This window comes from Emys orbicularis, chromosome 1 (assembly GCF_028017835.1).
Source record: "Emys orbicularis isolate rEmyOrb1 chromosome 1, rEmyOrb1.hap1, whole genome shotgun sequence".
Taxonomy (NCBI): domain Eukaryota; kingdom Metazoa; phylum Chordata; order Testudines; family Emydidae; genus Emys; species Emys orbicularis.
This window is the reverse complement of record NC_088683.1, coordinates 249,623,724-249,644,954: the sequence shown is the minus strand read 5'-3', so window position 1 is coordinate 249,644,954 and position 21,231 is coordinate 249,623,724. Positions and strand designations below refer to the sequence as shown.

Here is a 21,231-nt window from a genome sequence, read left to right as displayed (position 1 = left end):
GTTGAAGGAGGAGCCGCCTCTCTCAACTTTTGCCCAGCAGTAATCCCCTCCTCTGCCCTATGGGGAGAAAGGTGGGAGATCCCTATTCAAATCGTCTCAGGAGGGTGCTCTAAGCACTGGGCTATAAGCTATTCTGAGGTGAGGCTCTCTCAATTTCTCCTGTTGAAGCTGTTCTGTTTTGGATAAATGGTTAAATAGTCATTGTGCCAGAAATGGACTATGAGAATGACTCTGTCGGCTGGTGGCTTGAGCACCCAAGTGGTAGACCCAGAATCCAGTTCCCCTGCTCCAATGACACTTCAATCAGTTATACAAAGTGGAACATCTTCACCAGGAGAGACCCACCTCAGACTATCCCATAGCCCAGTGGTTAGGGCACTCTCCTGAGAGGAGGCAGGCAAGTAGGGTGGTAAATTATTAATTCATTGAAAAAGAAAAGTTTTGTGGGTGAAGAAAATAAACAATTGCCCCTCCCCGCCCCAGCCCAACTTCCAGTGAAATACCAGAGAGATAAAATTAGCAAGTTCAAAAATCACTTAAAAATTCACTAGTAGTAACAGTTACATCTCACATCTGCCTCCTTCAATATGGCATCATCTCAGGCTATTTAAGGTATTTCTACTTCTGCAATGCTCCTAGGCCCCAGTCCTGCAAACACTCATGCATGCGAGTAGTCTCACTGACTGCCATTGGATTACTCACAGGCCTAAGGGCTTGGTGGACTGGGGCCTTATTCTCATTGCCTGAACCTTGTGTAGTTATTTACTTCAGTGCAAAATGATTGTAAAATGGTACTATTCTGATTTGGTAGTTTTACACCCATTCTACACTGGTGCATGGGTAATGGAGAATCAGACATATCGTCCATCCAGAATAGGGCAAGACACCTTGGCAGAAGCAGTATGGAAAAGCATGCACTGCATAGGCTACACCTATACTGGGGAGAGGTAATTTCAGTTAACAGTGCTGCAACTAAAAGGTACTTTTTATAAATCATCAATTCACTTAATAGATACCTGCCATATATATTTATTTATTGACACATTATAGCTATGTGAACAAACAGACTTTAGAGTTAAAAGTTGCTCCTATGGTTGTCTTTTGCCCTTCATCCTGCTGAATGCCATAGTTAAAATCTGTTCACCTGATGGAAGTGCCTTTGTATCTGGTCAGTTAGGGAGAAATAGGGTGACCAGACAGCAAGTGTGAAAAATCAGGACAGGGGGTGGGGGGTAATAGGAGCCTATATAAGAAAAAGACCCCAAATCGGGACGACCTATAAAATCGGGACATCTGGTCACCCTAGGGAGAGATTTCCACAGCAGTGCATGGAGTAGTTACCCCTACGAATATCACAATAGTTAATAGGATTTGTTCATCTAACTTCCCCCATAATGCTCTAAAAATGTAGCTGTTCCGAGGAGATATGACGTGATCATTGATCCAACGCTGCTGATAGATTAACTGAGCTCATTATCCACATCCTACAGAGATTTAATTTCTGCTAAGGCTCTGAACTGGACAACAATTGGCAAGAAAGGGAACAAGTACAAGCTTATAAGAAGCAGTTCTCACACTTACCTCTATGCCAAGAAGCATAGAGAACACTTAAAATTGCACTCTACATGGGTCTCAACTCCATGACAAAGCAGCCCATCATTTTTTATTCTCACATCTGCCTCCTTCAATGTGGCATCCTCTAATTTTTCTCCCAAAGCATCAATAAATTAAGCGCCTCATGGAAAAAGTACAAATCCAACTTTTCATCTTCATTCTTCCCACACCACTATTCTGTATTTCAGTGACATCTACTAAAATGCAAAATAAGAAACACCCCCTCTGGGCTGATAGTGTTGAAATGATGTGGGTTAGAGTAAATCATCAATAATGACGACATCGAATACACATATGGGTAGTGCAGAAACTAGCACTTTGTGGCATTAAGGGAGGAGGAAGAGAGCCTGCTCTAGGTCCTCCTACCTTCACTTCATAGGGAGTAAAGACCAGAGGGGATTATGTAACAGTGGATCCTTTGCCCCATCCCTTCCCAGCGAGCCCCTGCTGAGCTTGGCACTGTTTACTGATGTATCTTTAAGAACTGGAGAGGACCACCTTGAGCCAGGAATAGGCGCTCCTGTTTATTGGATATATGTGTGCATAAGTTAAAGGAGATCAGAGTTGTCAGACCCGGACTTGGAGCACAGCAATTTCTTGCTGCCAGTCCTGTGGTAAGTCCACACTACCCTTTAATACTTGGTTAGACTTCAAACTTCCTTCACACTGTAGGCCTATTTTGTAGCAGGATTACACCACTGAGCAGTCTGGTCCCACTGACCAAGAGAGCGGTTTATTGTAAAATATCAATGATTATTTCCTAATATAAAACCACACTGGGCCTCTGTTTTGTGGGTGCAAAGATTTAGGAACCATCAAATACACTATCTCTACTAAGTGGGAAGCAGTATCTCCTACAGCTGGGTTGAACTTTGTCAGATATGAATATAAGAATAACTGTTTCCTTTAAAGAGACAAGGTAAGTGAGATAATACTTTATATTGTACCAACTTCAGCTGGTGAAAGAGACAAGCTTTCGAGCTCCCAACAGTTCTTCTTCAGGTGTGGAAAAGGTGTTTCCTTTAAAATCACATTTGGTTTAAAAGCCAATAGCAGGTTTAAGTGTTTTGTGCAAGGCTGAGGAAGTAACCAAGAATGTTTAATTTCTGGGTCTACTTTTTTAACGGTGTGGGATGGAGGAAAAAGGAGAATTGACTAGTTGAGTACAGGACACACATTGGATAGGCTACAGGGGATGTTGTGTATACTGCTGTTTTATTACTTCAGATGGACATTTATAAAACCCTCCCACTCCACTTTTCAAATACGATGCACAATCAACATTTATACTTATGCACCAAAGCTCTTCAATACACACTGGAAGAATTTCTCTCCAACATACAGATCATGTCTGTGCTGTACAAGGTGTAAGAAGAATTGCTCCAGATATGCAAAGACAAAACAGTCAAGTACACAGACAGGTCTCAAATAGTCTGATACAAGGAGAAGTATTTCAGTGTTTGTGTTAATAGAAGTTTGTTTGCATAGACAAGCTTAATGTACAACTGAGTTTTTATGTTCAATCAGATCACTCAATTGGGTGAAAACTGATAATGTTGGAATTTTAAACAAGTAAATCAGGAACTTCTAATCACCCTTTCATAATACAAGAAGGGGGCCATACCCCAACAATGCACAGGTAATATTGAGGCCAAGAGCAATTTTATATCTTTGTTCCTTATTTGTAGCACCAAAAGATCAGAGTCCCCTTGAGTTAGACACTACTCAACCTCACAGGAAGACAGTCCCTGCACCAAGATCTTAAAACCTAATATGTAATTTATTTAAAATAGCAGAACTAAAATAAGTTCCACTAATTCAGCTAGAGGGTTCAAGCTGAAGAAGCCAAGATGAAAGCTTCTGGAGGCTAATCTCAATGCAATGCAAAGCAAAAGGATTTATACTTATTAAATGCTAAATTCTATACTCCCACAGAATCCATCAGCGACATAACAAAAGGTCTTTGGGTCAGCTTGTTAGCATAGTCATGTGCAGCTTATTAGCATACACATGTAGACAAATGAGAAGTGTAGGTGGACAGCAAGCCCAATCTGAAACAGCCATGCAGCTTTCTTAAGTTTCAAAATATCTATAATTAGGATGGCATTTTAACTTTTTCTTTCCTCCTCCAAGGGCTTCCTATTTTAACAAGTAGTATTTGTAGCAGACGCTGGAATGCAAAGTTTTTACTTTAATATAAAAAAATGGCAACTCTTAACATCACTTCCATTGTGAATGAGAGGCACCAGTTTGGTAGCTACACTAATTTGATAAAGTTATAGCCTTAGTCAACTGAGTATTCTACAGGTCAGAGACTGTCCTTGAGGCAAGCTTGCCTCTCTCAATGCCCAGAATAGACGTTGTGATAAACAACAGGCTAACAAAAGGACTCTGAAGCCCGAACTTACTGCAGTGCTGCAATAAATGGTGCATTGTAACTTAGATATGTATAATTTATTTACATGAATATAAGTTACTTAAAATCAATACACTATGTACCAGCCCATTTGGTACTTAAACTTGTAAGCCTCTCTCTGTCACAAAGATTTACCAAAAGAAGAGGAAAAAGGATCACTCTTCCTACTATAACTATTTTTCAAAACGCGGGGTAAGATTTACTGTGTCTCCATTTATAAAAGCCTTTCAAACTGTTCTGGATTTTAAACAAAGTTGTAATAGATAAAAAGCTTGAAATTGCTAATAAAACTGCTATCTTGAAAATCTATTCTTCCGTAATACAGAGCCCTCAGTGGAAAGATTAAGGTGTCACAGCTGGGTTTCGTTCAGTATATTGGATATGAGCTTTGGCTGAAAATGTACTGTATCAATCGTACACGTTGGTATAGGAATTAATCCTCTTCAGAGTCGCTGTCCCTCCTTGTTGGAACAGAGCTCCTGACTGAGGATATCAACTGGTCCTGGATCTGTTTCCTGGGGTTTTCCTCTAGATCTGTCTTGATGGCACCCGACTCTGAAATCTTCCACTCCAGTTCTACATGGAATTAAGAGAAAAGAATGCCCCATGAGGTTGGAGGAACAGTGTATGCGCTTTCAGGCTCAGCATTCTCTTTTCTGTAGCATACAAAACCTTTACTATATGAAACATACAACATTTTACACACTGTGTTTGCAGACTGTCTTGTGAATTTTAAAGCACGTATGATACAGACTAATCAGTGGTGTACTCCAGCTGTTGAAAACACTGCGAGAGGATAAAAGTTTCTTGAATTATATAATGACTAAGTGGTAGGAAGAGACAAAGAATAGATTACTTAACAGAAGGAAAAAATTGCAACAATTCCATTTGCACATCTGAATTAGATATTTTTACAGGGAAACTTTAAAAATACAATTCATCCACTACCCGCACCCCTTGCGCTGATTAGTTCCTTTACAAGAGAAGGATCTCCCTCCTGATAGCAGGCCTATTATTATATAGGCTCAAATTGGATTACTTCTTCAAAGTGGAAGAAAGTCAATACCACACATTCAGTAGAAGCCTCTCTCCTAGTCCTGCTGGCAATCCAATCATTAAAATCTAATTCTGTTAGACAAAAAGGAAATGAATATAACCTCACATTCTCCTCAATCACAGATAAATCACATAGTTTCATAGAACAAAAGAAAAAGAATTCAAAGAGTGCAGAGGTGAACCTTATGTGATGACTAACCTGAGGCGGTATAACACTTATCCCCAGGAACCTGAAAATCAATTACTGTAGATGCCAATTACTTTAAATGAAGGGATGTGTGCTTTGGGTGTCCCTAAGCCTCTGACTGTCAGAAGCTGGGACTGGAAGACAGGGGATGGATCCCTTGATAAATTGCCCTGTTCTGTTCATTCCCTCTGCAGCACCTGGCACTGGCTAAAGTTGAAAGACAGGAGACTGGGCTAGATGGACCCAGTATGGCCATTCTTATGCTCTTAGAAATGGAGAACTGATAATAATAGAACCTTTAATTATTTCTCACTTTGATGTATAATTAGCCAATCTCTACATTTAGATGTAGTTGTTCCCAAAGCAATGCTCTCGGGGGGGGGGGGGGGGGGGGGAGAGATAGCTCAGTGGTTTGAGCATTAGCCTGCTCAACCCAGGGTTGCGAGTTCAATCCTTGAAGGGACCACTTAGGACCAAGTACTGATTTTGCCCCAGATCCCCGCTAGTGAAGGCAGGGGGCTGGACTCAACGACCTTTCAAGGTCCCTTCCAGTTCTATGAGATAGGTATTAGTGAATTTTCCACTGGAAAGCCAGGAACGCTTACTGTCGAGTACTACACAGAGAATGTGAAAAGACCAGGGTTTTAGTTAAACCACGACTTTGATTAGTGAAAGTCTATTTGCATGCTATTGCGAAAGAGCTAAGTGATATATAGTTAAATACAGCACTTGAAATGCCATTTATTGGTGGTGTACTTCTACGGCACCCTCAAATTTATTTAAAGGTAACTGGACAGAACCATTGGGAAATTTAACAATATCGTTTTAATTACAATAAAATCCCCTTTTAAATCAGGCTAAAGGGTTTCATTCAGTTTCCAACATGCAGGAATCATTTTACTGCTGACATCCTTCATCTTGATGCACCGTTTAAGAAGAATTTTGTTCCCCTTCCCTTCACTTTCAAAGAAATGCTTTTTCAGACAAGCTTGAAGAACAAAAACATTCATAGGAATAAAACACTCAGTGCTGAAATACCTTGTCAGACCTCATGTACGGAGCGTATGATATGCTTATCAAACATTTGCATCAAGTATGTTAAAAGGTTCAGCAACACTGGTGGCCTGTGCCCAGATTATTTGCCACAAGGGAATATGGGCTAAATTGAGCCCTGAACCCCAGAGAAAAAGTAGCGTCCTCACCCCCACAGGGCACCTGGAGTAGGTGCACCCCGCCCCACTCTAGAATTATGAGAGACTACACCACTTCTTCTCAGAGCTCAGATTCAGACTTTACTTCAGAGAGATGAGAGAGACCCCAGCTACTGCCAGAGATGCAGCGGCAGGGAGAAGGAGGAGGGAGAGAGAGCAGTGCATCTTCAAGCTCCCAGCCCCAATGGTGCTAGGGAAAACGTTGCCTCTTGGGAGTTAGGGGCATAGTGACTGAGGCCTGGTCTACACTACGTGTCTAGGTCGACTTTAACAGCGTTAATTCGAATTAAGCCTGGACACGTTCACACGACGAAGCCCTTTCTTTCGACTTAAAGGGCCCTTTAAACCGGTTTCTTTACTCCACCTCCGACGAGGGGATTAGCGATAAAATCGGCCTTAGGGGGTCGGAATTGGGGTAGTGTGGACGGAATTCGACGTTATTGGCCTCCGGGAGCTATCCCACAGTGCTTCATTGTGACCGCTCTGGACAGCACTCTCAACTCAGATGCACTGGCCAGGTAAACAGGAAAAGCCCCGCGAACGTTTGAATTTCATTTCCTGTTTGCTCAGCATGGAGAGCACAGGTGACCACGCAGAGCTCATCAGCACAGGTAACCGTGATGGAGTCCCAGGATCGCAAAAGAGCTCCATCATGGACAGAACGGGAGGTACGGGATCTGCTCGCCGTATGGGGAGATGAATCAGTGCTAGCTGAACTCCGAAGCAGTAAACGAAATGGCAAAATATTAGAAAAGGTCTCCAAGGCCATGAAGGACAGAGGCCATAACAGGGACGCACAGCAGTGCCGCGTGAAAATTAAGGAGCTACGGCAAGCCTACCACAAAGCCAGAGAAGCAAACGGAAGGTCCGGGGCAGAGCCGCAAACATGCCGCTTCTACGCGGAGCTGCATACCATTCTAGGGGGTGCAGCCACCACTACCCCAACCGTGTGCTATGACTCCCTCACTGGAGAAACACACAGGGAAGCGGGTTCGGGGTACGAGGAAGATGAGGATGGAGATAATGTAGATAGCTCACAGCAGCAAGGAAGCGGAGAAACCGGTTTCCCCAACAGCCAGGATATGTTTATCACCCTGGACCTGGAACCAGTAACCCCCGAACTCACACAAGGCGTGCTCCCAGACCCTGAGGGCACACAGGGGACCTCTGGTGAGTGTACCTTTGTAAATATTACACATGGTTTAAAAGCAAGCGTGTTTAATGATTAATTATTAATTTGCCCTGGCAATCGCGGCCAGTACAGCTACTGGAAAAGTCTGTTAACGTGTATGGGGATGGAGCGGAAATCCTCCAGGGACATCTCCAGAAAACTCTCCTGGATGTACTCCCAAAGCCTTTGCAAAAGGTTTCTGGGGAGGGCTGCCTTATCCTGTCCGCCATAGTAGAACACTTTACCACGCCAGGCCAGTAGCACGTAGTCTGGAATCATTGCATAACAAAGCATGGCAGCGTATGGTCCCGGTGTTTGCTGGCATGCAGACAACATCCATTCCTTATCGCTCTTTGTTATCCTCAGGAGAGTGATATCATTCACGGTCACCTGGTTGAAATGGGGCGATTTTATTAAGGGGATATTCAGAGGTGCCCGTTCCTGCTCTGCTGAACAGAAATATTCCCCGCTGTTAGCCACGTGGTGGGGGGGAGGGGTGAAGTGATCATCCCAGAGAATTGGGTGTGGGGGGGAGGGGAGTTAGTTGGGTTTGTGCTGCATGTTAACCCTGAAACCGCAGCCCCTCCTTTTACACTGCAAACCCATTTCAAATGGCCAACCCAACGGGTGCTTGGTATGGGAAATGAGAGCGCTACTGTTTGAAGCCATTCCCACATGTTAAGAAGGTTAAAAAAGCCAAAAGACTGTGTCTTACCATGGCTGCCTGCAAGCTGAAATCTGTGGCCTGGCACTGCGTGAGTGATCTCTCACACCAAACCGGCAGGCCCTCAATATAAGAGGAAAAATGCGACCTTGTAACGAAAGCACATGTGCTGTGTAATGTGAACAGCAAAATTTAACGTGAAAGAGTGTACCCATTGTTCTCTAAAATGTGTCTTTTTTAACCACCTCTCCCTTCTCCTCCACCAGCTGCAAATGTTTCTCCTTCACAGAGGCTAGTGAAGATTAGAAAGAGAAAAAGGAGGACGCGGGATGACATGTTCACAGAGCTCCAGATGTCCTCCCACGCTGACAGAGCACAGCAGAATGCGTGGAGGCAGTCAATGACTGATTACAGAAAAGCACAATATGAACGAGAGGAGAGGTGGCGTGCTGAATCGCGGGATGAACAGAGCAAGTTGCGGGCTGAAGATGATAGGTGGCGTCAGCTTGCAGACAGAAGGCAAGAGTCGATGCTCCGGCTGCTGGAGCATCAAACTGATATGCTCCAGCGTATGGTTGAGCTGCAGGAAAGGCAGCAGGAGCAGAGACCGCCGCTACAGCCCCTGTGTAACTAACAGCCCTCCTCCCCAAGTTCCATAGCCTCCTCACCCAGACGCCCAAAAACACGGTGGGGGGGCCTCCGGCCACCCAGTCACTCCACCCAAGATGATTGCCCTAGCATCAGAAGGCTGGCCTTCAATAAGAGTTAAAGTTTTAAACTGCAGTGTGTCCTTTTCCTTCCCTCCTCCCCCACCCATCCCGGGCTACCTTGGCAATTATCCCCCTAGTTGTGTGATGAATTAATAAAGAATGCATGAATGTGAAGTAACAATGACTTTATTGCCTCTGCAAGCGGTGCTCGAAGGGGGGAGGGGAGGGTGGGGTGGTTGGCTTACAGGGAAGTAGAGTGAACCGGGTGGGGGGGGCGGGGCGGAGGGTTCATCAAGGAGAAACAAACAGAAGTTTCACACCGTAGCCTGGCCAGTCACAAAACTCGTTTTCAAAGCTTCTCTGATGCACACCGCGCCCTGCTGTGCTCCTCTAACCGCCCTTGTGTCTGGCTGCGCGTAATCAGCGGCCAGGCGATTTGCCTCAACCTCCCACCCCACCATAAATGTCTCCCCCTTACTCTCACAGATATTGTGGAGCGCACAGCAAGCAGCAATAACAATGGGGATATTCTTTTCGCTAAGGTCTGAGCGAGTCAGTAAGCTGCGCCAGCGCGCTTTTAAACGTCCAAATGCACATTCCACCACCATTCGGCACTTGCTCAGCCTGTAGTTGAACAGGTCCTGACTCCTGTCCAGGCTGCCTGTGTACGGCTTCATGAGCCATGGCATTAAGGGGTAGGCTGGGTCCCCAAGGATCACGATAGGCATTTCAACATCCCCAACGGTTATTTTCTGGTCTGGGAAGAAAGTCCCTTCCTCCAGCTTTCGAAACAGAGCAGAGTGCCTGAAGACGCGAGCATCATGTACCTTTCCCGGCCATCCCACGTTGATGTTGGTGAAACGTCCCTTGTGATCCACCAGGGCTTGCAGCAGCATTGAAAAGTACCCCTTGCGGTTTATGTACTCGGTGGCTTGGTGCTCCGGTGCCAAGATAGACGGAACCCATATCCCTATCGCCCCACCACAGTTTGGGAATCCCATTGCAGCAAAGCCATCCACTATGGCCTGCACGTTTCCCAGAGTCACTACCCTTGATATCACCAGGTCTTTCATTGCCCTGGCAACTTGGATCACAGCAGCCCCCACAGTAGATTTGCCCACTCCAAATTGATTCCCGACTGACCGGTAGCTGTCTGGCGTTGCAAGCTTCCACAGGGCTATCGCCACTCGCTTCTCAACTGTGAGGGCTGCTCTCATCCTGGTATTCTGGCGCTTCAGGGCAGGGGAAGAAAGCAAGTCACAAAGTTCCATGAAAGTGCCCTTACGCATGCGAAAGTTTCGCAGCCACTGGGAATCGTCCCACACCTGCAGCACGATGCGGTCCCACCAGTCTGTGCTTGTTTCCCGGGCCCAGAATCGGCGTTCCACGGCATGAACCTGCCCCAGGAACACCATGATTTCCACACTGCTGGGGCCTGTGCCTTGTGAGAGGTCTATGTCCATGTCAATTTCCTCATCACTCTCGTCGCCGCGCTGCAATCGCCTCCTCAGCTGGTCCTGGTTTTGCTTTGGCATGTCCTGGCTCTGCATATACTCCAGGACAATGCGTGTGGTGTTCATAGTGCTCATAATTGCAGCGGTGATCTGAGCGGGCTCCATGATCCCAGTGCTAGCTATGGCGCCTGGTCTGAAAAAAGGCGCGAAACTAGTATCTGACGGACCAGGGGAAGGAGGGAGGGAGGGAGGGGCGAGTGACGACATGGCGTACAGGTACAGGGAATTAAAATCAACAAAGGTGGCTGTGCATCAGGGAGAAACACAAACAACTGTCACACAGAATGGCCCCCCCCCAAAGATTGAACTCAAAACCCTGGGTTTAGCAGGCCGTTGATTTCACGGCGGGAGGGGGAAGCTAATGAATACAGAACAAATCTATTTTTTACATCTTAAGACGATGGTGCAGCATGACTGATAGCCCTCGGCATCTTCTGGGTGCTTGGCAGAAAATACTGGGCGCTTGGCAGAAAATAGCATACTCCGACTGATAGCCATCATTGTCAAGACAGTTCGATAGGACTGAGCATGTCTGCCCAGGTGCCCATGATTGACAGCCACTGCAGTACGATGACGACGGTTACCAGTCGTAATAAACCATCTACTGCCAAAAGGCAAAAGGCAAGGGCTGGTGCAATGGAGCCCTACGGCTGCCAGCCCCACGGCTGCCAGCACCCAGAGCGCCGATGAAGGCTACCAGTCATGCTGCACCGTCTACCGCCAAAAGGCAGTTAGCTGCTGCTGCTGTGTAGCAATGCAGTCCCACGTCTGCCGGCACCCAGATGACATATGGTGACGGTGAGCTGAGCTGAGCGGGCTCCATGCTTGCCGTGGTATGTTGTCTGCACAGGTAACCCAGGTAAAAAGGCGCAAATCTATTGTCTGCCGTTGCTCTGACGGAGGGGGAGGGGCCTGACGACATGTACCCAGAACCCCCCCGCGACACTGTTTTGCATCATTCGGGCATTGGGATCTCAACCCAGAATTCCAATGGGCGACGGAGACTGCGGGAACTGTGGGATAGCTACCCATAGTGCAATGCTCCGGAAGTCGACGCTAGCCTCAGTACTGTGGACGCGGTCCGCCGACTAGAGCACTTAAGAGCATTTTATGTGGGGACACACACAATCGGCTGTATACAACCGATTTCTATAAAACCGGCTTCTATAAATTCGACCTAATTTCGTAGTGTAGACATACCCTTAGAAACAGAGTCCGTGGGTCAGGAAGGTAAAAGAGAAGAACTCTAAGAACACACAACCAAGCAGCACGGGTTATAAAGCAAGCGGAGGATGGTCAGGGAATACAAACAACTTTGGAGGGAAGAAATGACAGAAAGTGTGTATATATTTTACTGCTTAAAATATACTCTTGAATCAGAAGATGTACATGAGAAATGTAAATAATCATGTGACCTATTACACTCTTTTCCTCCTGTCACCAATTCCCAGCCCCTGCATTCTGAGGGTCAGTGCAAGCATAACATAGGGAAGATTAATTAAACTGGTTACTGACATTCTGCTTTTCCTTTACAAGATACTAGATGCAGCTGCTTACCGTCTCTTGTCAGGTTCATGCCACCAAACACCAGGGGCCCAACAAACTGGGCCTTGATATCTCCTTCAAGGTACGTAAAAATTGTAGGTAGGTTCCTATCAGGGTAGTTGGGTATGCAGGTTGTAGAAATGGCTTTGATAAATTTGACGTCTGGGAACTTCCTGGCAAGTCCACTCAAATGCTGATTTATTAAGGTACAGAGGGGAATTCTGTTAAAAGAAAACAGATAAAAAGAAGAGCTAAGAGATAGAATATCAAGAGTAGTCCCTTCCACATGGAAAGTTAGAAATACCAACCTATTGAACAGTACTTATGGAAATACAAATGTATAAAACAATGTATAGATATTACTACAGTGCCCATCACTCCAGTATACATATAAGATTAGAGCCATTAGAGTCATTTGTTACAGTAGTTGAACTAAGATTTCCCACTCTATTATAGAACAAAGTTAGTTTACAAGATGCCACTTCTGTGACTAGTGCATGCTAAAAAAGTAGACACAAGGTGGAGAGAAATAACAGCTTTTTAAAGAAAAGAATCAAACTTCTATTTGTATTGTTAAAAAGATGAAGCAAAACATTGTGTGCTGTGAAGAGTTGATTAATTTAAATTACACTAAAGACAACGAACAAGCAAGTTTTTAGAATCATTTCTATAACACACAGATTTATTTCCAAAGTAGTGACAACTTCCTTGAAAAGCTATTTTGTAATGTCAGTGGGGTTGAGTACCTTGCTCACCCAAATTTTGTGCAGTAAGAGAAGATGGGCCACATAGAACTCCATTGAGTAGAGAAGGAAGCTGGTGATCTTGAGTGCATAGCCTCAAGTGCTTTTATACAGAAAAGGATTAAGTCTGTCCCCAGAAGCTCTCTGTAGCGAAGTTTCAGTAGACTTTGGTTGTAAGCGATAAGCATAAAGAGTGTGGTTTTCCTTCATTTTAACTGATAAAGAATTAATTCCAGAATTCTAATGTCCATAACACAGTTATTCACTTGTCTAAAGGTATTAGCATAGTTCACTAATAGCATCTGAAAATGCTAATTGTTTAAAAACAGCTTACTTACCCTTGTTTGTAAAGATGCAGGATTACCCATATACCCTTGCCAGCTTTGGTAACTTCTTGAACATAATCCTGTCCTGAAATCTCCAGAATTTCCCCAAATTTGTTCTTTATTTGAGTTGCTTTCCATTCTGCTATCCTTTGCTGTCTACACAACAAGGAGGGGAAAGATGGGAGCAGAGAAATCAAACAGTCTTGAGAACAGATACACTTGTATAACAGAGAGATGATTAGACAATCAACATCATGGGTTTTGAAGCCTAGTCTGCAGAGATGAATTATAAAGGTCTCTAAGCACCAGGGTAGTGAAGGAGAATTTACATAGTTTTGCATTTAAATATAAGAGCAGTCTAAAACTGATTAATGTTTGTATCATAGTGGAATAAAGTCACAATATTCAACTTCAGACATTGTGCATAAAAATATATTTGGTCCCTGAGATAGAGGTAAATAGTTAAAAATACTTAGGGACGAGCTCTCCACTATCCTGCACTTTGAGCAGTCATTTATATCTATACAAAATAATACCAAGTCAGAATGACAGAGTTTTTTTACTCCCACACTAAACCAATATAAATGACTGCTCAAGGAAAAACAAGGTAGAGATTCAGACCCATAATCTCTCTGCCTCAATTTCATTAAGGCCAAAATGTTTAGAAGTCTCCAATAAGTTAGGTGCTGAACCCAAGATCTGATTTGCATAGGATCTTTGCACCCATTGACTTCAACTTGGGTTGTGTTAAGAGTATCTATGAAAAATTGAACCCTAAATAGGCTACCCAAGATGTAGACCCAAGTGGCTTAGTTAAGGATACTAAGAAGTCTTACAGACTAGGGTACAAACCCCAGGCCTTCCAGCTCCCTGTCTTGGGCCTTATTAAGCACAGCCTTCCTCCCCTTCTCTTCAGGTAAATGGAAATCCAATTGCATTGTTTTAGCGTGTAAGGCAGTAACCAACATAGTTTCATTTAGACAGTTCTGCAAGCTGCTCTCACCTGTACATTTTGATAGCTTGCTCATCTTCCTCATTAAACTCGTCTTCATTTTCTTCTAGCTCCTCCAAAGTCATGTCTTCATATGTTTTCACTGGAGTGGGAGAAATATAGGATTAGCAATATTCCACTAGAGAAGGAAGATTAACCTGTGCAAGTTTGTAACCCCACATCATGCATTTTTCCTCTTGAGAAAATGCATGTTATTTTCTGCTGTTTTTCTAAGCTATTGAACAAGATAACACAGTAAGACTACATACAATTATCGGAGAAGGGAGTTGAGAAACCCTCAAACTCAGCACTTTGAGCTGGAAGAGGGATGGTAGAACTTTATCCACACTCCACTCCACAGATTTACTATTTTAAATATCTGGGATGCAACTGCAAATACTTGATCAAAAAGTTACTAAAGTGACTTCTAAGTTACTTCTAAGCATCAGTTCTTGTTGATTATCCTGTGATCCCAACGAACAAATACGTACTGCATTACAATTAAGGTTCCAACAATTTAAACAAGTCATGAAATTCAGGATTACAGTCACCAGCCTCACACCATCATCAGCTCTGTTCCCTTGACTCTATCCCAGGGTTATTTGACTATTTTGCAAATTCATAACAATAGCCAAGCCAAACCTTATTTTAGACAATGATATCTGTTTCTTTTGAAAATGAATAAGCAGAATAATAAGCCCAGAGAAGTAGACTGCATCATGGAATGGGCCACCCAAATAGCCTTCGAGAACCTGCTTCAATATAGAAACAAAACCCACTCCAACCACACTCCCCTTGTTGTAGCCTACCACCATGTTCTGGAACCCATATGGGGTATCATCAAACTAAATGACCTCCTGAGCTCTCTTCCAACCCTAATCTTCTATGATTCTATGAACTACAACCCATACTGGATGGGGACCCCATCCTGAAAGAAACCTTTCCTGACCCTCCTCTTCTGGCCTTCAAACAACCCCCCTGCCTCTCCAAGCTCATCATCAGAAGCAAGCTCCCCACATACAAGGACACACCAACTCAAAACAGCACCAAACCCTGCCAAAACAGATGCAAAACCTGCAGACTTATCTCCACTGCTACAATGATCATCACTCACCAAAGCACATCTTTCAAGATCCAGGGATCCTACACATGTCTACCACACCATGTGGTGTACCTCATCCAGTTCACTAAATGCCCCAATAGCAACTATGTGGGTGAAACCAGATAATCAATATGCTCTCAAATGAACTCACATAGGAAAATGATAAAAGACAAAAACACCCTATCCCCTGTGGGTTGGCAGTTTCCACAAAGCGATCGCTCTATGACTGACCTATCCGTACTTATCCTCAAAGGAAACCTGCACAACACTTTCAAAAGATGAGCCTGGGAGCTTAAATTAGTGTCTAGCAAAGTTATGAAAAATCATGGACTGAACATAGACACTGGATTTATGACTTATTACAACAATCGGTAACCCACTAACCCCCACTTTTTGTCCTATGACTGCAGAGGCGTTAATGGGCCACTCTGCCTTGCATGGTCCCTTAGTATAAATGCTAACTTCTTAGGCTAAACAATCTGTTCCACCTGTTCAGAGTATCTTCCCCAGACCTGAAGAAGAGCTGTGTGTGTCTGGAAAGTTTGTCTCTCTCACTAACAGAAGTTGGTCCAAAAAAAAAGATATCACCTCACCCACCTTGTCTCTCTAATAACCTGGGACCAACATGGCTACAACTATACTACATACAACAATGGAAGATATCAAATTTAGCCATCTCAAATGTAAACTCCACAACATGATGAAAAAGGAAGCAAAACTTAACAGCAATATCTACTTTCTGAACAAATGCAAGAAACGAAACAATGGTTATGGGTCTATTACAGGAGTGGGTAAGCAAGATTCTCTGGCCTGCAATATGCAGGTCAGTCTAGATGATCATGATGATCCCTTCTGGCCTTAAAGTCTATGAGTTTTCAAGTGATACCTCACAAGGCATATTTTGTACAAAGATTATTACAATAGTGTGTAGGGGGTGAATTCAGGGGTGCTTAGTGTCATAACCATAGATGCACACACAAACCAATGAACTTTTTTCCCCATAGACGATAAATCACATTTTAAAGATAAAGAAAGAAAAATGCTGCTTGAGAATTTACTAGAGTCAAAATCCAGTGATTTAGACTTGTTACAAATGGACTAGTAAATGAATAGGAAAAACATGTATGACTTGTTGATTTAAGGATATTTACTTTGTATATTTTGACATGTGATGTTCACAATTTATCTTTTAACGGTTCATAAAGCTTTAACTTTAATGACAGTAGAAACTGAGATTCTATTACAAAATGATTGTCTGACACCCCCCCCCGCAATATCCACAAAAGAAATCTAAAAATTGCTTTAAAACGATCAATATCTGCCAAAGTTGTAAAAAAAGTGAATTCTGCAATTCTGCTATATTGTAACAAGCGAAACATGTCATATGAGTCCTACTCTTGGTATCCCCCAAGTTACAGGAGAAAAGGTTGTTTTTCATTTGGACATTTTAAAGTGACTGGACACACTAATACAGAAGCAGCTCGGGATTTAGCTTTCTGCTGCCTCTTATTGCCTGGTATCAGGGGGTAGCCGTGTTAGTCTGTATCTACAAAAACAACAAGGAGTCTGGTGGCACCTTAAAGACTAACAGATTTATTTGGGCATAAGCTTTCGTGGGTAAAAACCTCACTTCTTCTTATTGCCTGATCACTCACCAACAGACTTCTGCTGAAGTCTCTGCTGCTCCTGCTCCTCCACCGCCTCCTCTTGCTCTTTTGGCTTTTCCTTGGAAGGGAGGATGCCCTTCTTACGCAAAATGTCATTCCATTCTGTATCCGCATTGGGGTCCTAAAACAGAACAAAACAGAGGATGTGTATGTTTTAAACTGAAGGAACACTTCTATCACTTCCACAACAGAGCCCCAGTCAATTTTTTTTTTTTTTTTTTTTTTTGAGGGGGAGGATGTGCGCCGGGGGGAGGCGAGGATTTCCCCCCAGAGACATACAACATTACTGGAGTAGTGGTTTCATTGTGCGGGCAACAGAAAACACACACACATTCTCCTGCTGATGGGACTTCTGTTCAGGCTTGAACAGGGGATAGTGCCCTGCAAAGAAGCTGGTACCTTGCTTCACCCCTTTTCATCCTACCTCAAAACCCTACAGAAGGGCTTCTGCAGGTTCTCAACAACAACAAAAAAGAGAGAGAATGCTGCAGCAGAGTTTGTAACTCCATTACTTGGGGAAAGGAGAAATGATCTGGGTGGGAGGGCAGGGAGAGAGGAAGCAGAGTGTCTGTCGGTACCAGGAGTTTGCTTTTGCTTAAAAAAAAAAGACGACACAGGTCACAGAACCTGTGACCTCCTTATGGGTACAGCTAGCTAGAAAAAAAGAAAAGAAAATTTCCTTTTTTCCAGTCAGAAAATGTTCACCAACTGTGCAAATGGCAGTCCCCCAGTAATCACTCCTGCCACATTGGCTTTTTCAACCCAAGGAAGTTTCACCAGTTTAACTTAAAATAGATTTTAAAACCGATTTTGTTAAAATTGCACCAGTTTGTGAAAATACATTTATTTGGGTTTAGCTCAAATCACTACGGAATCAAGTTTAGCTAAATCTACATAAGCATCTTGAACCAAAACAGGGTTTTGTACTGGTTTAAACAAACACACCTTTATATAAAGGTGTGTGTAGACAAGGACTAATGTAAGGTCCAGAATATACTAGGTTTGGGATTCCAGCAAAACATAAGCAGTAGGTACTTTTGTCATTTCCTTCCAGGTAGGAACTTTTTAAAAAAAAGTCTGTTCTTGCAATGTTTTATTGTTTATTGGCAACATTTAGATGCAATGCCTAACTTTTCCAACAGTTTGTTTTACTATCTTGACAGAAAGATATCAAAGTAAGTTGTAAAAAAAATATATTGTTTTTAATACATACATACTTACATACATACATACAGCCACCACCAACCAGAAACAAAGTGATTTTGTATCCCTCTCAGGATAAGACAAAGGAATGCTGAACAGAGGTCAGACACATAACACATACTATACATCTTGGAGTTATAATAAAATTGCGGGAGTCACAGGAGTTGATTTAGGTTTTCTTTATTTTGAGATTTATAGACATCTGCTCCCCACATGTACTTGAACAAGCAGTGTGTAATTAAGGAAATGAACTGGGACTGAGGACATATAGGTTCAATTAGTGGCTCTGCCATAGACTCCTTTCTTAGTTCAAGTCTATAAAATGGGGCTAATGATTCCTTACTTTGTTAATACAGGGAGTCACTCAGATACTTGCATGTTTCGCATCACTTCAGTATCTGTATAGATTACTTGGGTGACTAATGCAAGATGTACTTCTATAAACTCTCCAACCAATATAGCTTTGGAAGATCGAGATGGGCTCTATCCATTCTGTCTCACAGATCATTAGCACTGTCATTTCCTATTGCACCATCAAATTTTGTAGGTGCACAAGTGCCACTGAAGGCAGAAATTGGCCAGCAAAATTGTATTATTGGTGGTGATGCACAAGCCAGAAACAATCCAAGTAGGCTTCCAGAGCCAAGGGTGTATTTGTAAGTCTGTCACCTAGGAAAACAAACCAACTTCTTTTTTCCTTGTAAGCCAAACAAATTTCATCTGAGCTTTGAGACAATAAACAATCAACTCCACAATGCTACCAGCCACTCATAGTTCAGACTAAGACCACACTTTACATAAACATTCACCTTTCTGACTACAAGACCTTGTGGTAGACAATGCTTTACAGGACATCAAAATAAAGACAAAGCACGTTGTCAGTGCATGTCAAGTCACCGTTTACACATTAATATCTTCTAGGGCCGTATGGTGCATGAGCACAGATAGCATTGTGTCTGCCCCCCTTATTTTAAAACACTAAGAACAAGTATCATAAGACTGTTGGGAGTAAGACCACTGGTAAGTCAATACAATTAGACTTTATTTTGAGGCAGTATTGGAATTTTTCATTTGTAATAAATATGACTGTGGTCAGGCTGAGCTCAGGGCCTGGTAGAATTGTCCCTCCACCCTTCCCTCTTCAGCCCAGAGCGTGGGAAGTGTGTTTTGATAGAGTTGAAGTTTCCTGTAGTATTGCTGTAGCTGTGTGGGTCCCAGGATATTAGAGACAAGGGGGGTAAGATCATCTCTTATTGCACCTTCTGTTGGGGAAAGAGACAAGCCTGGGAGCCACTCAGTGCTGTCCTTCGCGGCTGCTCCAAAGCCTGTCTCTCCCCAACAGAAGTTGGTCCAATAGCAGATGTCACCGCACCCACCCTGTCTCTTGAAGTCTCCTGTCCTGGCGCTTTGGTGACTCGTGTGGGAGCCCAGCCCCAATGCTGCAGGGCCCCCCGGGGGCTATTAGCAATGCAAGACGCGTGCCCAGAGCAGGCGGAGGGGGATCGCGGCGGAGGCTTTTCCCCCTTACAAGGAGCATCCCCCATGCAACGTTGTAACCCGAGACCCAGGAAGGGCAAAGCGAGCCCGCAGCGCGCTCCTTATGTGGCTATGGCCGGCCAGCACTACTCCCCCTCACCGCGGCTGGCGGAGCACGGGGGGGAGAGGGGGGCGGCTCCTCCTTGCAGCCCCGGCCAGCGCACAGCGGCGCCCTGCCCAGGGGAGGCCCCGAGCGAGTCCCCAGCTGCGCCGAGCGGAGCAGGCCCCTTACGGGCCATGCTGCAGCTGGGGCCAGGAGACACCGACCCCCGCCAGGGGCAGCCGGATCCAGCCCGCAGCGCGGGGGCTTGGCGAGTCCTTCCCCCGACCGGCGAGGCAGGAACGCCGCCTGCCTCCCGGGAACCTCCCCGCGGCGCCTCACCTGCATCGTGTCCCCGAAACTGCAGCAGCAGCAGCAGCGCCTCTCTGGGGCCGGCCACAGGGCAAGTTCCCCCGGCTACGCTCAGCCCCCGCGTGCCGCTCCCGTCTGCCAGGCCCCGGAGCAGGAACTGTGTAACGCGGCGGGAGCGGCGGCTTCCGGGGTAGCCTTGTAAGGACAGACAGGGGCTGTAGGGACAGCCAGGATCAGCCCCTACTTCGCATTCGCACCCTGTGGGGCTGTGTCCTCTGGGGCTGGCGGAGAGGGGGCGCCGGCCATAGCGAGCGGGGCTCCAGCCCCAGGGCCGCGGGGGGGGCGGGCAAGTGGGGCAATTTGCCCCAGGCCCTGCAGGGGCCACCATGAGAATATAGTATTCTATAGTATTGCAACTTTTTTTTATGATAGGGGCCCTCGAAATTGCTTTGCCCCAGGCCCCCTGAATCCTCTGGGCAGCACTGTCCAGCCCTAATCAAGGATTTCATAATGTCCCTTTTCAGAGTGGTAGCGGTGTTAGTCTGTATCAGCAAAAACAAGGAGGAGTACTTGTGGCACCTTAGAGACTAACAAATTTATTTGAGCATAAGCTTTCATGGGCTAAAAGCCGATGAAGTGGGCTGTAGCCCAAGAAAGCTTATGCTCAAATAAATTTATTAGTCTCTAAGATGCCACAAGTACTCCTCTTTCTAATTTCCCTTGTAACTCTAGTGTTACCTGTTAAGCGGTCTCCTCACACATCAGAGCTCAGGGCCCTTCTCACAGGCCTGGATGAAGTGGATTCTGCTAGGCTAGAGAATATCCGCACTCTGAGAGAGTATTCCTCTCTCAGTAATTCCTCTCTCTGAGTAAATACCTCTCCAGGTATTTAACTGGTTTCAATCGGAGTGCGATGGAGTGGAGATCCTAGGCTGTCAGTATTAAAATGTCCTTTGAATTTATCAAAATCTTAATTCAAGAAGTGTTGGAGACAACCTGGGGGAATTATCTGCTAGCCCTCCCCTTCACAGATAAAGAGGAATTGATCACAGAACTAAGAATTACTGTTTGTTTAGGTGCAAGTGATCATAGTTTGAGTACATTTGTTATGTGCAAACAGAATCAAGTCCAAACCAGTAACTTCACTTGCTTTTAAAAAGGGCTCGTTTTGCAAAATCAAAAACAATTAGAAGCTGAATCAGCTGGGGGAAAGTTTTCACATT

General features: G+C 44.5%; 1 protein-coding gene across 1 annotated transcript; it reads right to left on the bottom strand.

Moving 5' to 3' along the window:
- Positions 1–2,816: 2,816 nt before the first annotated feature.
- On the bottom strand, positions 2,817–20,135 carry PDCL3 (phosducin like 3). The gene is made up of 6 exons (XM_065404461.1): positions 20,039–20,135; positions 16,906–17,038; positions 14,161–14,251; positions 13,170–13,313; positions 12,101–12,309; positions 2,817–4,606 (listed from the first exon to the last, which is right to left on the bottom strand). Exons 1-6 carry the CDS (start codon positions 20,042–20,044, stop codon positions 4,464–4,466), a joined length of 726 nt encoding a protein of 241 aa, XP_065260533.1. The 5' UTR covers positions 20,045–20,135; the 3' UTR covers positions 2,817–4,463.
- Between the last annotated feature and the right edge of the window lie 1,096 nt (positions 20,136–21,231).